At 43.8% G+C, this 13713-nt stretch overlaps 1 protein-coding gene across 1 annotated transcript; it reads right to left on the reverse strand.

Annotated features, from left to right (window-relative positions):
- Window positions 1–7015: 7015 nt before the first annotated feature.
- On the reverse strand, window positions 7016–12596 carry fam110b (family with sequence similarity 110 member B). Its single transcript, XM_054596589.1, has 3 exons — window positions 12474–12596; window positions 9110–9522; window positions 7016–8195 (listed from the first exon to the last, which is right to left on the reverse strand). Exons 1-3 carry the CDS (start codon window positions 12594–12596, stop codon window positions 7328–7330), a joined length of 1404 nt encoding a protein of 467 aa, XP_054452564.1. The 3' UTR covers window positions 7016–7327.
- Window positions 12597–13713: the final 1117 nt, after the last annotated feature.

Here is a 13713-nt window from a genome sequence, read left to right on the forward strand (position 1 = left end):
ATCCCCTGGAGTGTCCGACCCACAGGGGCTGCATGAGCCTCCTCTGAGCACTCTTACACTCCAGGATGAAAAAAAAGTGGGATAAAAGTGGGGCTTATATTTCTTAATTTATTTTTATGTCCTCAGGTTGTGGATGTATGCGAGGTGGGGTTCTTGTTGTTGAAGTTGTGTATGAAGATTTCAGTTTTGAACATGTACAGTTTGTAGTTATTTGGACTGTAGTTTTTTTTGTGAAAATTAAAGGGAAAATCACCTCAAATTGTAAGTAACACATTGACAAATGTCCTTGTTTGAACTCTCATAAAAACATTTCCTTTAGAGGTTCGCTGAACCTTTTCATTGCTTCCTGCTCACAGTGGTCCTGACTATGACTTCATGACATATGAAGTAGTTCAATGAAGTTGGACAACCTAAAAAGCCAATAAAAACGTCCTTAGACATGTGACTGTATTTTTATTGAGAGGAACTCTACTTTTTTTTTTTACTTTTGACAAACAAGATTTCAAGGACAAATAAAGTGTAGAGTGCTGCTCAGAATAAAATCATGTGACTGCTTTAATGTTTCAGGACCGCAACAGAGTCTGACAAAAATTGAAAACTGAAATCTTTGTTCATTCCAGAGTGGTATACGCTGAAAGCAGTTTCCAGGCCTCCTAAGGCTTCAGCAGTTTTGGGCTTCAGACTTCCCTCAGGCTCCGTGCACACATAACAGGTATTAAAATAATTTACTGTTATGGCTCTTTGACACTTCTCAACTGTTATTGGACTTGATGGATCAAATTCTGATAATACAAAGAGTAATTTGAGGAGAGCTATGTGTTTTCTAATGATCTGATATGGGGAGAAGGGCTGTGTCGAACTCACCTCACAGCCCAGCGCTGGTCCATGTTCCGGTAATGATAACTGATCCTGTTGTGAGCAAGTTCATAAATGTAGTGAGGTTTGATGATGCACACACGAAATTCCCACAGGCTGAATCATTTGGACAGGTGTAGGTCGATTTTTGTCTATCTTCAGTAGATTTCGTGCTGTTATGGTACCAGTGCAGAGCGTCCACAAATGACTTAAAGTGATTGGGGGGTGCAATGATCTGCCCCTTCCATGTCACCCAGGGGACCCTATTGAAAGATCATTTTGCTTGTCAAGAAAGTTGCATTTTGCCACAGTACCACAGTAGTTTAATGTAAAACCACTTGCACAATCTCGCACAATATACATCGCTAAAAAATAGCCAGGTTACTTAGCTGTCAGCCGGGAAGAGAAATAATGAGCAAGGGTCTCATAGACTTTTGGGTGTGTAGTTTTTATAATTACCTATTTTTACAGTCTAATACTTCAGCATTTTAACAAAAAACCGAGACTTTCTTGACGCGTTTTTTTAATTTATAATTGAATGGCACAATTCAAACTGGATAAAAAAAAAATATTTGTCAGTCGCCTCGTTGACAACCATACATATTTTTTTCCGAAATCAGGTCTCCTGGTGATAACAGCAGAACTTTGCCTCTCTAAAGTTTAGGTGTTTTGAAGTGGTTAGTTAGTTTTATGAGCATCTTCTCCATAATCAGTGTATTACTACAGTAGATGGAGTTTGTAAAAACAAACAGGAGTACCAGCATAAGAGCAATGTACTGCTGTGGACGTATTTTAGACACCTAAAAGAATCAATATCGGTTCAGTTTTCGCTTTATTTAGAGTGTTCTCTTCCTGCTTAAGAGAATCTTTGTAAATAAAGAGAAGTGTAATGAACTGTTATCCTTCAGTTACCTCCTATGGTCACAGCAGTCGCTGTCCAGCAAAAAGTTACAGTCTACTTTATGGGATGGACACAAAAGACATCAGTGAGAGACATGGCAAAAGAAGCCATTTATTGAAATAATCAAAAGAAACTAAACATGAACACTTTTTTTTTTTTTTTTTTTTTTTTTTTTTTCAATCAAGCAAAATGTAACAGTTTCCACGTCGAAAAAACACGGTCAACACTACGTCTCTGAGACACTCCGCCCACTCTGATCAGGCGGTTCTGTACCGAGGGCAAAGAGCAACACAGCAGGTTTTTTTGTTCGGAATCTTTTGTAACACATAAACCTTCAGACGGAGAAAAAAAAACTGAAATCCAACACATGGCTTTTTAAAAATCAAATATATACATTTGTTCTTACAGCATTTACACAGAGAAGGGAAATAAAAACAAAGCAAGTACCACAGACGAACTCTATCTGTCGATCCAAAAGTAAAAATAAAAATAAACGGGCACACCATGTAGAAAGAGAAACTGAAGCATGGAGAGACTGCCAAAGGACCGGGACATGGTCTTTATTAATGCTGACAGTGAGAAGCAGCAGCAGGAGACACATGGGGGGACGACGAACGACTCATCAGGGTTCTGGACAGGAACATGCTAGAACAACCCTGAGCTCAGAGCAGGGGACTGGGACGGGGGAGGGGTTTCTATCCCAGCTGGGTTCACTTCAGTCTATGAAGCAAAGATTGGATGCATCAAAAGGTGAAACTTCATACAACTCCCACAATGCCATTTTACCCAGACAGGTTAGATTCCCTCTTCTTGAACTAGCTAGCTTGTTGGTGGCCAGTCTGTGATCACTGTGTGAGACGTCTTAAGGCTTGATTGATTAGTGTATTATGACTTTAGTGAGGATCTACCAGGATATGTACGGACTTGTGCTTATAAAGTATTGTTCAACAAAAAAGGAGCATTTTTGGCATTAAAGGGCTAGAGTTTAGCATTTAGAGGATCCATTAGCAGAAATGGAATAAAATATTCATAACTAGTCAGTGTATAATCACCTGAACTAGCAATCGTTTTCATTAGATTAGAGTATATCTACAGAGAGCAGACAAAAGAAACACTAGACAGTTCCTTCAGCTTTTTTGCGTTACCTGAAGGCCACCGTAGTTCTCCGTCACGCTGGTGAACCTGCGATACAGTCAGTGTGACACCGTGGTACCGCTGTCTGACTACTGTTTCTCCTAAAGTGTTTTTTATCAGAGCCCAGAATCCTGTTAGGTCGTGAAATGGTCAGGAAATGCAATCTATTGGTTTCCATGTACATAGACACAAAACGTCCATCTTTTTCATGGTGGACCCACAAATGAAATGCATTCACGTGACTAAGCAACAGTCAGAGCAAGTGAACTAGTATTTTAATATCCAAAGAGACCACTTTTGGTGAGCGGGAGGGGAAATGGATGGGTCCAACAAACACAGGACTTCCAACCACGAGGCCGGTGTTCAACACCGCGTTGTGGTTTTGTTGCCTTAACCAAACTGTACAGTTATTTTCAGCCCAACCATGATATTTTTCCAAAACTTGATTAACTTTCAACTTTTTTTATTTTTTACATATTGTGGTCCTAAAAACAAAATTGTTCTATCCTGTCCTTGTACACAAAACCAATAGATTGCATTCTGTTACTATTTCGCGAACTGCCATGAGACTGTGGTTATTGTATTGCCTCGGTTTGCCTCGGTTTTGCACTCGCTCTCATGTTACACTTCGTCTTAGATAGGAAGGGAGTGAGCGGAGGGGTATTCAGTCGGATGTTAACCACACCATTATATGGAACCAAATCCTACACACTGTCCCTTCAAAGCCCTGAGCTAAGTTTAGCTAGTTCATGGATAGGTGAATTAGATTTCATGATTTCAAGCTGAAACATTTTACCTTTTTGTCCATATTCTCAGCTAAACAGGCATTTATTATGCAGGGAAGTGAAGTGAGCCCAGCGGGGTTGTTGCTGTCGACACACTTAAGGCTGAGGTAAGGGAGCTGGCAGACAGACACACTGACAGTTAGGGAGACGCTGACCGAGGCGCTGCATTCACACCAATATGGCTTCAGGCCTTGAGACGTGTCAGCGACTTGCAGACATGTGGACAGATGACCAGAGTGATATCATTCCCCCCCCATCGTTAGTGGGGACACACCCTAAGGTGGAGACATAGGTTTTGGACCGATGGAGAGGCGGAGGGAGAAGAAGCAGAGCCGAGGGCATCGACAAGAACGATCACCGTGAACGCAGCACGGAGGGTTCTGTGACGTTAAAAACAAGCACACCCTTCCTCCCTCCTGTGCCGTACTGTCCCGTGAGACTGAACAGGCAGCGTATTTATAGTATTGCTATCACTGTAGGTAGTGGTCTACGTAATCAACACTGTTTTGAAAGGAGAGTTTTGGTGTCCTGCTTAAGGCGTTGTTCATTTCATCGCAGATTGCCATCTCTGTTGAAGGACGCTTCTATGCTCCTACAACTCGAGACCCGTGTGACGTACTTCTGTTTTTTTTACCTTTGATTCATCCCACAGATGTGCATGTGGATGTGCGTAAAACATTTTACTGACAGGAGCCATGCGGTATGATAGGTAACTTGTTCATTGGACCATTTTGGTGATGTCATCCCGTAGCATCAGAGTGACCGGGAGCAACAGAGGAAAATAAACCGAACAAACCTTCGGATTGGAAGCAGGTCCTGCTGCACTTCACCAAACCAGGTTGGTGTATTCAATTGATGATGAGGATCATTAGTCGAGGCTGATCACTTACACCTTGGCCATTTATCTTTAACATCTTACAGTGTTGTCTTTATGAAGAGAATAAAGACACTCACATGGATCAAACACAATGAAGAAGAGGTATGCTTCTTCATCAAGGAAATCCCCCTACATGCTGTCTTACAGACATAATGCAGACACCAGCATGCAGAGAGCACACTGACCAGACAACAGGTGAGTGTCATTTAGTAGTTTGGCAAACTTGCATTAATAATTAGAATGATTTCCTTCTGAATAAACCTGTCAGCATCAGTTGCAGTTAGATCATTTATCAAGATGAATAATACAATTCAACGATTTGAAAATAACACTCCTCAAATCGTAACAGGGACATATAAAAGAAATATCTTTTTTTCCAATTTGGGCCGATTGAAATGATTGGACGAGCTACCTACCTGTATACATGCAAGCCTTTTGCCCGTGCACTCATTGCTGTCACAAGAGTTTTTCACAAGCTGCTAGCTTGATAGCTGTGAGTATTAGTAACAGCCATGTTTGTTGTTTACATTCATAACGATCATTTTGGGGGAGTGGCTTTGGAGGGAGACCCTTAAGGGACTGCAACACTGGAGTTTTTAGGTTGGGTAATTTCAAAATCTAGTGTACTCAGCACCGTTAGTAATAACATTAAGTATATGTGACCATTTAAACAAATATAATTTTCTACAAAAAATCCCCCAAATGACATGTATGTACTCATTGATTAAGATCATTGACCGTGTGGAACGGCCTCTGAATGACCGCATCCCATCACAGGACACTGAAACTCTCCAGTGAAATGGTTTGTTGTTTGACATGAACAGGCTGATGACAAAATTGTTTAAATATCATCAGCATAACGATCATCACACACTTCAAGGCCTTCATTCAGCAATTACAACATCTAGCTTAACAACAGCTAAAGCTAGCTTAGTACCATTTGTGTTTCATGAGTTTCTTAACATTCGACTGGTTAATAACCAATTCTTTGTGACCCTTTAAGTTAAACTGTTCAAATGTTCCTTTAGCAGTCACCAATAACAATATCAACGTCATCACGGTCACACGGTGTACCAGCGGCACTGAGTTTCCAAAGTGAATTTCGACAGATGGAGTTCAGTATCTGGGACCCTTTTCAAGGTCGGTTTAAACAGAGACGTCAACACTGTGACATCGGCCTTTCTCAAAGTGGACATTTGACTGGCAGGAAAAGCACAGGGGGAACTACTAATGTTAATGGTGGCCCTGACCAACCAGTATCATGTTTCAGTGGTACCAGTTGTTATGAGGATCTAACCATTAGGGCTGTCACTTTTTAAATTAAATCACAGTTAAAATGTATTGATCTGATCTATTGAATGCATCTCTTAATTGTCACTCTGACCTGTCTGTAAACTAGGCTAATGTTGCTCTCTTTGCCAATGCAAAATGCAGGTAACCAGTGAGCTATGGTCACCAGATAATCATGACACCAACCATTTGAGAATTAGTGTGAAGAAGAAGGATGAAGGATTTGAAACCATAGATTTAAAAACTGTGTAAAAAAGTAACCCTGAAAACACACTGCCACTGTAGTGCCGCATCATGTGTCATTAGTGGTTTTACTAAAGCAAAGATCTGAGTAATGTTACTTTTTCCACCTCTGAATTAGCTTTAAATCCCATGTGGTCTTTTCAGGGGCGGCGAGGATAGAAATAGGACAGGGGGTGAAGGGTAGCCAAGCTGCCGGTGTGGGGGGGTTCTACATAGAAAAGAATAGACAGCTAACAATTGACATGCGGAGTTCGGCGGCAGTGTGGTTTAGCCTCAACAGTGATTCCCAAAACAAATCTGAAAACTCCTGTGTCCATGTCTCTCAGTGATGCAGTGGAGGCAACGCAAATTAACAGTTTCGTGTCACTTCTACAACAAAAAAATCCAAATGACTTAAATCAAATGACGGGTTGGCTCTTAATCGTCTAAAGGTGATTTATTTTTACTAAGTGACAGCCCTAACATTGGTCACAGAAACATGCGTTTTAGAAGTGTTTTTGACGTCCACTACCCGCCTGACTCATTCTATCAATCCACACAGACTCAGAGACAGCTCAGCACATTCTGCTGTGTGTCTGCATGGAGAAGACAGTTGGCCTAGCCGGTGTCCTCTCAGCTCCTGACAGAGATGGCAGAACCAAGGTTGGAGACATTGTGGACTAAACAGATAGAATGCTAGGAAGCCAGCAAGCTATGTAGGAAGATAATCCCACTAACAATGCTCTGTTTTGTCAAGCCAAAATGTTCTCTGTGAGAAGAGCCATTAACCCTTTGTTGTGAGGCAGTCACTTGATGTGTCCTTGGACAATCGCAGTGCATTTCACTCATCTTTTTACTTCACCAAATTGAAAGACTTTGTCTGTAGGATTATACAGTGTCCATTGAGAACCAATTAATTAACTTGTTTGTTCTCAGACAGTCTGTCCCGTGGTTGTTTGTCTCTCCAGACCGGACAGTTTGTTCATATAACTGTCCAAGTGTTATTCCTTCCTGGTCACAGTGTTCATGTTGTTCTAAACATAAGTGGACTGGAGTCCTTTTTCTCATCTCTTAATTCATTTTCTTCCCCGGTTTGTTCCAAGCTTTCTCTTGCATCCATTCATTCATCCATCTACACTTTCAGTTCAGTACCAAGTTCACAGTCTCTAAACCTGTGAGAGATTCCAGTCCATCTATCCCTTCTGAATCATGAGGCAGTTTCTCTATAGTTTAAAGTACATCCAATCCACTGTAGTGCTTGACCTAAACATGCGAGACCTTTTGTGTCTCTCTTGCCTGTTTGATGCTGTACAGCCACTTAATGACTCTTGCGTTTCGCTCCACAGCCGAGATGCCGTATGGAACACGCTCCCCAGCCTCCTCAGCCTCGTCCTCTTCCCCGTCCGACAGCCCATCGTTTGAAGATCGGCGCGACCGATCGCAGTCTGAGGAGATCATAGAAGCTGATCGGAAGTTCAGACTGACAATGTCTGAGTTGGCCCTTGCGAAGTTCTCTGGACCAACTGCTTCCAGCTCCTCTGGGTCGAGGCCGCAGTAGTTAAAAAAGCGTTCCACGTCAGCTCCAGCCCGGGCGTACCGGTCTGACAGGTCTGATTTAGATCGGTGTAGTGAGGAGCGACGAGCCACGGATGACCCGAGCTCAAGCTCCGGGTTGGCATCCGTTAAAGTATCTCCAAAATCACAAGGTAGCGACTGAGTGTTGTCGCAGAGCGAGGGGGATGGAGTTGGACGAGGGGGAGGCAATGACAAGGAGAGAGCTGGGGGAGGGAGGTTGGCAGGGTTGGGTTTTGGAGGAAGAGGCGGAGCTGAGGAGCTGCTGGACCGGGCCGTGCGAAGTGGCTTGCCATTGCACAGTCGCAGGAGGTCGGAGGAGGAGTGGGAGGTGAGTAGAGGTGGTAGTGGGGAGCGAGAACGATCTATAATTCCTTCACCTCGTCTGCTAAGGTTGAGGTTTCCTCCCTGTAGTGGACTGCGACGTCCCCCGCTGTTGATCGGAGGGACCTTCAGGGAATGGGAGAAGGATCGGAGGGAGTGTGAGGTGCTTGGACTGGGAGCTGAGTCTGGTGGTTGCTCATTAAGTGTCATTGTAGATCGGTAGGTTAACGGCATCCTAGGAGAAGAAAACAAAATAAATACAGGAGGAAAAAAGTAAGTATATGGACTTACTTGTGAACATGACGAGTAACTTAACAACATGGACATGGCCCCTGTCCAAATTAAAAAAATGCATTTAAAACCAGATGCCTTATCCTGCGCCCATGGTTACCCCTTGACCAATGATTCTGCCACCGCCCCCACAGCTCTGTTGGATCGTTGCTCTAGCTCCAGGCGACCCGCCCTACTCTAACCCTGATTGGCTTACCCTGAGAAACATCAGGACATTTTTCACAGATGTTTTTTCTGGAGTTTGGTACAGGACATAGAACAAGGAAAGGCAAAGAATGCACATGGAACTATTTATTGTTTGTAGTTGTAATGTTGACAACACACGTCAGTGGGTCCGTAGAGCGGACGCAGCCCCGGAGATGGATGGCTAGCTAGTTAGCTACGTAGCTTGTCGGGATTTTAATAACGCTAATGAGGTGGAGGGACAGTTAAACCCAGTGCTACCGATGGCTACTATCCAGCTGTTTGGCTCATTTGCTGTAACCAGTGCAGCATTAAAGCATAGTGAAATTAGTAAGCTAGCTAACTTTCCAGCTGTCTACTAGCTAACTTGTTTATCCCACCATGCTTTAATGCTACACGGGTTACAGAAAATAGGCCAAACAAAGTCACTGATCTTGCAAAAATGTTTTTACTTGGAGGTAAAATGGTTGCTGACCACTTGGACACCACTTGACATCGAACAAACCTATTACCATGACAAGGCATCTGATACACAATGAGAAAAAGCTAATTAAATGCAGTTTTGATCAAAGTCTGGTGGATCCCTACAAGCCCATAATTTAGGAACTATCAGTAAGGTTGATCTATATGCAGATGGCTCATAATCATTGTTTAAATATTAAATAAGTAAATTACCCCGATGGTGTCCAACTCCTGGCCATTCCCCCTGATGACCTCATCAACACAGCACTCTTAGCTCCACCCCCTAGTCCTTCAGATCCTGCTCCTGAAGAGGATGATGAGTTAAGCAGATTTTTAAGGATCTCCAGGTTTAAATTCCCCCGTTTGCTGCTGCCGCTGCTTGTTGCACATGTGTCTGACTTGGCATTGTTATTGGATGCTTTGAAAGGTATCCCGCCTCCATTTCCTCCTCCACCAATCCCAGAGCCTCTCTTGGACAGGAGGGTGTGACCGACGGGGGGCTTAGCCAGAACGGGTGGCTTGATTGGCTCCTGCTTGGCGTTGATAACTTCCTGGCTCTTGACATACTTGGCCTTGTCAGCTTCTAGTCTCTCAACAGCACTGAGGCGCTTTGGGTTGGGTTCCACCTGAGACACAGATTCAGAATGATATGTTAATTGACACAACACTCATCACCCATTTTCTATATACGTTTACCCTACATGGTCCTCACGGCGTACCAAGGGTTGGAGCAGGCCCAACTTCAGGAGAGAGGCAGGGGCCACCCAGAACAGCTTGCAAACTTTTAAGGGCAACAACTTGTAGACAGACCAACCATTGACACTCTACTGAAACCTTCTTTAGAGGCTCACAAAACATGCAAGTCTTTAGACCAGTGGTTCTTAACCTGGGTTCGATCGAACCCCAGGGGTTCGATCGAACCCCAGGGGTTCGATCAACTGAAGGCAGTGAGCCGCCGCTTTAAAAATTAATGACCGTCTATTCCTTAAGGTGCGTTCACACCGAGCGCCCCGTTCGGTGTGAACGCAGCATAACGGTACGGTGGCTTGGGTAGCCCAAAAAGCACGGAGAAAGCTAAAACTTATGCTGCGTTCAGCAGATGACAGCAGATGTCAACGATGAATGCCTCGACGAAATCATTGAACTTCAGCAGAGCCAGCTTCAACAGCAACTCTTCGGAACAACAACGCTCTCAACGTTTTGGTGTCACCAAATCGTACCATACTCTCGTATTGCCAAGAAAGCCCTTGAGATACTCACACCGTTTGTTACAACGTATCTGTGTGAGCAATCCTTTTCGAGGATGGTGGACATGAAAACTAAGAAAAGGAACAGACTTTGCTGCGAAAATGATATGAGAGTGGCACTTGCCAAGGTGAAGCCGCGCATTTCTGAACTTGTATCTGAAAGGCAACAGCAAAAGTCACATTGATTTGCAGTAAATATTCACTGAGTTATGTTTTTGTGTGAAATTCATGTTTTGTTTGTCGACAAACCGATCCTCACAGCATTGTACGAAGTTGCGTACCTGATCGCAAATCATTCATTGAGTTATGTTTTTGTGTGAAATTCATGTTTTGTTGGTTTTGTTCTTTGCACACAGTGATTTTGTGTGCAACTGATGCATGGTTCATTTTGTGCACTAATAAAATATATACCTATGTTTTGAAGAAATCATATTTTATTTTTCCAATTACGAAGGGTTCGGTGAATGCACTGATGAAGCTCGCAGGGTTCAGTACCTCCAATAAGGTTAAGAACCACTGCTTTAGACAATGGACACAGGTGCAACACTGAGACATGAGGAGACCATGCAAGGACGGTCAGTCAGGTAGGGCGCAAACCCCAGGACCTCCCCGCTGATTTGGCCATTGTTCCTTGATATTTGTGCTTCTACCATACAGTACATAGGCTACATAACTAACCTATGTAGTAAAATGGTTTTGTTTGCTTTAACTGTGTCTATTGTTTCCTACTTTGTTGTGCTGTAGCAGACATAGTTAATACTTTCAAAAGTCCAGTTATGAATGACATGCATCAAAGATATGTTGTTGTGTTTTAGTTAAGATGTTGGCCGATCAGAAACTCAACAAAAGACACACTGAAAAATCCTATTGGCATGAAAGAGGCAGAGAAGAAGACAGCAAAATCAGCTGGGGCAGTGTGGGCGGGCATAAAAGCTGCTATGGCTGCAGGTTAATTGGTTTTTTGAGGGGCTGAACTGATGGGGCACAACAACCATTGCCATAATGGCCTTCGTGAAATTCCTGCCCTGATTGTGTTAAACACACAATGAATTTTGAAATGGACAATACTTCTAGTTATCTATTGTGCCAATGGACTGTGGCCATATAAGTATTATTAAAATAATTATTACTTACATGATACGTAGGCTACACATTTCCCTGTGATTTTAGATTAATCAAAAAAAATGTTTTGCATCTAGTGCAGTCAGAGGCATTCATTCAAATCTAGTAGTAGATAAGATTTCATCTTCTATTTAAGAACAAATACTTAACCATGAAGTGTAGAGGTAGAGAATCATCCAGTTTTAAAATCATATCAGAGAAGAGATGAGAAGTATTGTTTTGAAAGCTAACTTTACATTATGAAAACAGATCCCTCTCAGTCCAGCATCTTGTATGAAGCTTCAGTGGTGGGCACATCTTACACCAGTACAGGCAGAGGGATGCACTTCCCTGCCTGAAGGGTGAGAGCTGCTCCCCTCTGGGAGGCGCTACAGAACACTGTGTACCAAAAATTAGCAGACACCAGAACAGTTTCTTCCCACAGGCTGTCAAAAGGATGGGGGTGTTATTTCTCAATGCTCTCAGGTGTTCCTGATCTGTGATCAGTGGGTGGCCCTGCCCCCATTTTTAAGGGAGGCTGGAGGAGAAGGATCTGTTTTCCAGACAAAGTTTTATTTTTCTCCTTGTTGCTTTTTTCTGTTTTTTTTAACCTTTCTTATTAATAAGGAGGGTAGTTCAGTTTTCACGGCTTGTTTGTAGTTTAGTGTATTCACTGTTTTGAGGTTAGGGGGCACAGACTTCCCCCATCCTTTTTTGTTTTGGCCAGGCCTCCTGTTTAGTTTTGTCTTGTTCATGGCATTATCTATAAATGAAACCAATCGCCTTTTTTAAACTGACTCTTTGTTACGGCTTCCTTCACATATGTTGCTGTTCACACGGTGGAGCCAAATGTTTTCCTGTTGGGGCCGTGACATTCTCACCCACGGCCAATTAAGAGTCGCCAACTAACCTCACCTGCATGTCTATGAACTGTGGGAGGGTTAGACTTTCCACACTTCACACAGAAAGGCCACTGGGTCTAGTGTCTTTTAATTGTGGAACTATCTGTTTGGTTACTGGTGATGGTGGCAGTGTTATCACTCGGTATTGAAAGAATATGGTATATTGCCCGCCACTTCTACACAATTCAGTCCTTGATTGTTCAAAGCATTCCGTTTTGGGTAAGGTCTAAGTTGTTTCAGTAACAAGGTTCACTTAAACACACACACAGACACACAGACACACACACACACACGCACAGCTGATTCCACAGAGAGATGTAACAGTACCTGTCTCCTGAAGTAGTCGGGGCCCTTGTTGAGGATGCGGAGGGGTACGGCGGAACTGAAGGCCGTTGCAGGGCCAGCGGCCTTGCTATCTGGCAGGGCTGGAGCCAGTGTCTCTGTCGGCATGGCAACGAGGCGACTGGGGTGGCCGGCCGTGGTGGCAGCGGGTGCGGGGGGGTCGACAGAGGGCGGGGGCACCAGAGGACCCCCAAAACATGAAGACACAAGGTGGAGCGAAGAAAGTCTAGAATGAGACGAACCCCCTGGCCCTCCTCATCGCCTGTGGGACCCTGAGGGACCGAGCCAGACTCTGGGCTGGGGGGGCTGGTGAAGTGCTGTAGTCACATACACCACTGCATCGCCAGAGTAGGATGATCTCTGTTAGCACCTAAACAACTGATCTCCGATGGTCTTTACGGAGAGGTCTCTACTGGTCTGCGGTGCAAGATGGACAGATAGATTGATAGAAAGAGAGAGAACAAGCTCAGTGACGGGATGGAAAGGAGGACACACAGCGATGGGTGTGTTCCAGTGCAGTGGTGTGGATGAGTGCTTTCATGGGGGCCGAAGGAAAAGCAGAGGACGGTGGAAGAGGAAAGCCCCGCCGCCTCTCACCGCTCGCTTCAGCTCTCCCGTCAGCTCGCCACACTATCTGAAATAGGAAAGAAAGAAGAGAGAGAAACAGCCAATGAGGGTCGAATTGGACTGTGACATCATGCACCTAGCAACAATAGCAGAAATAGCTAGGACACACACACACACACACACACACACACACACACACACACACACACACACACACACACACACACACACACACACACACACACACTACAAGGTACCAACTGTGTAAAGAAAGCCGTCTGTGGACAGGATGACATAAACATGAGCGTCAAACTCCAGAGAGCCCACTAGAGCCGCACACTCAATCACTTCGTGGTCACTTTAGTGCTTTGCTCAAGGGCACCTTTAGTGGGCTATTCGTAGAGAGCAAGGACACCGTGCTGGACACGAAAGGACTACCGTCTGGTCACACCTCTGATATTTTTCTGAAAATATTTAGAGCTGGTGCAATCAGTCTCGGCTCTACATTACATGTGGTGATGATTAGCAAATGTTAGCTAACGTTAGCTGATAGCTAAAATGAAGACTCTCATAGGTCCCTAGACGAATGAGGCCTTCAGACCAAAAACAGGCCTGTTTTAAAAAAACATTTGTAGAAGTTGCAAATGAATGCTTGTTT

The sequence above is a fragment of the Anoplopoma fimbria genome, chromosome 3, assembly GCF_027596085.1.
Source record: "Anoplopoma fimbria isolate UVic2021 breed Golden Eagle Sablefish chromosome 3, Afim_UVic_2022, whole genome shotgun sequence".
Taxonomy (NCBI): domain Eukaryota; kingdom Metazoa; phylum Chordata; class Actinopteri; order Perciformes; family Anoplopomatidae; genus Anoplopoma; species Anoplopoma fimbria.

Coding starts and splice junctions, on each gene's coding strand:
- fam110b (XM_054596589.1), bottom strand. CDS start 12,596: ATGCCGACAGAGACACTGGCTCCAGCCCTGCCAGATAGCAAGGCCGCT. Junction 9,523..12,473: donor CCGACTACTTCAGGAGACAG/GTACTGTTACAT, acceptor TCTGTGTCTCAG/GTGGAACCCAACCCAAAGCG. Junction 8,196..9,109: donor AGGAGTTGGACACCATCGGG/GTAATTTACTTA, acceptor TTCTTCTCCTAG/GATGCCGTTAACCTACCGAT.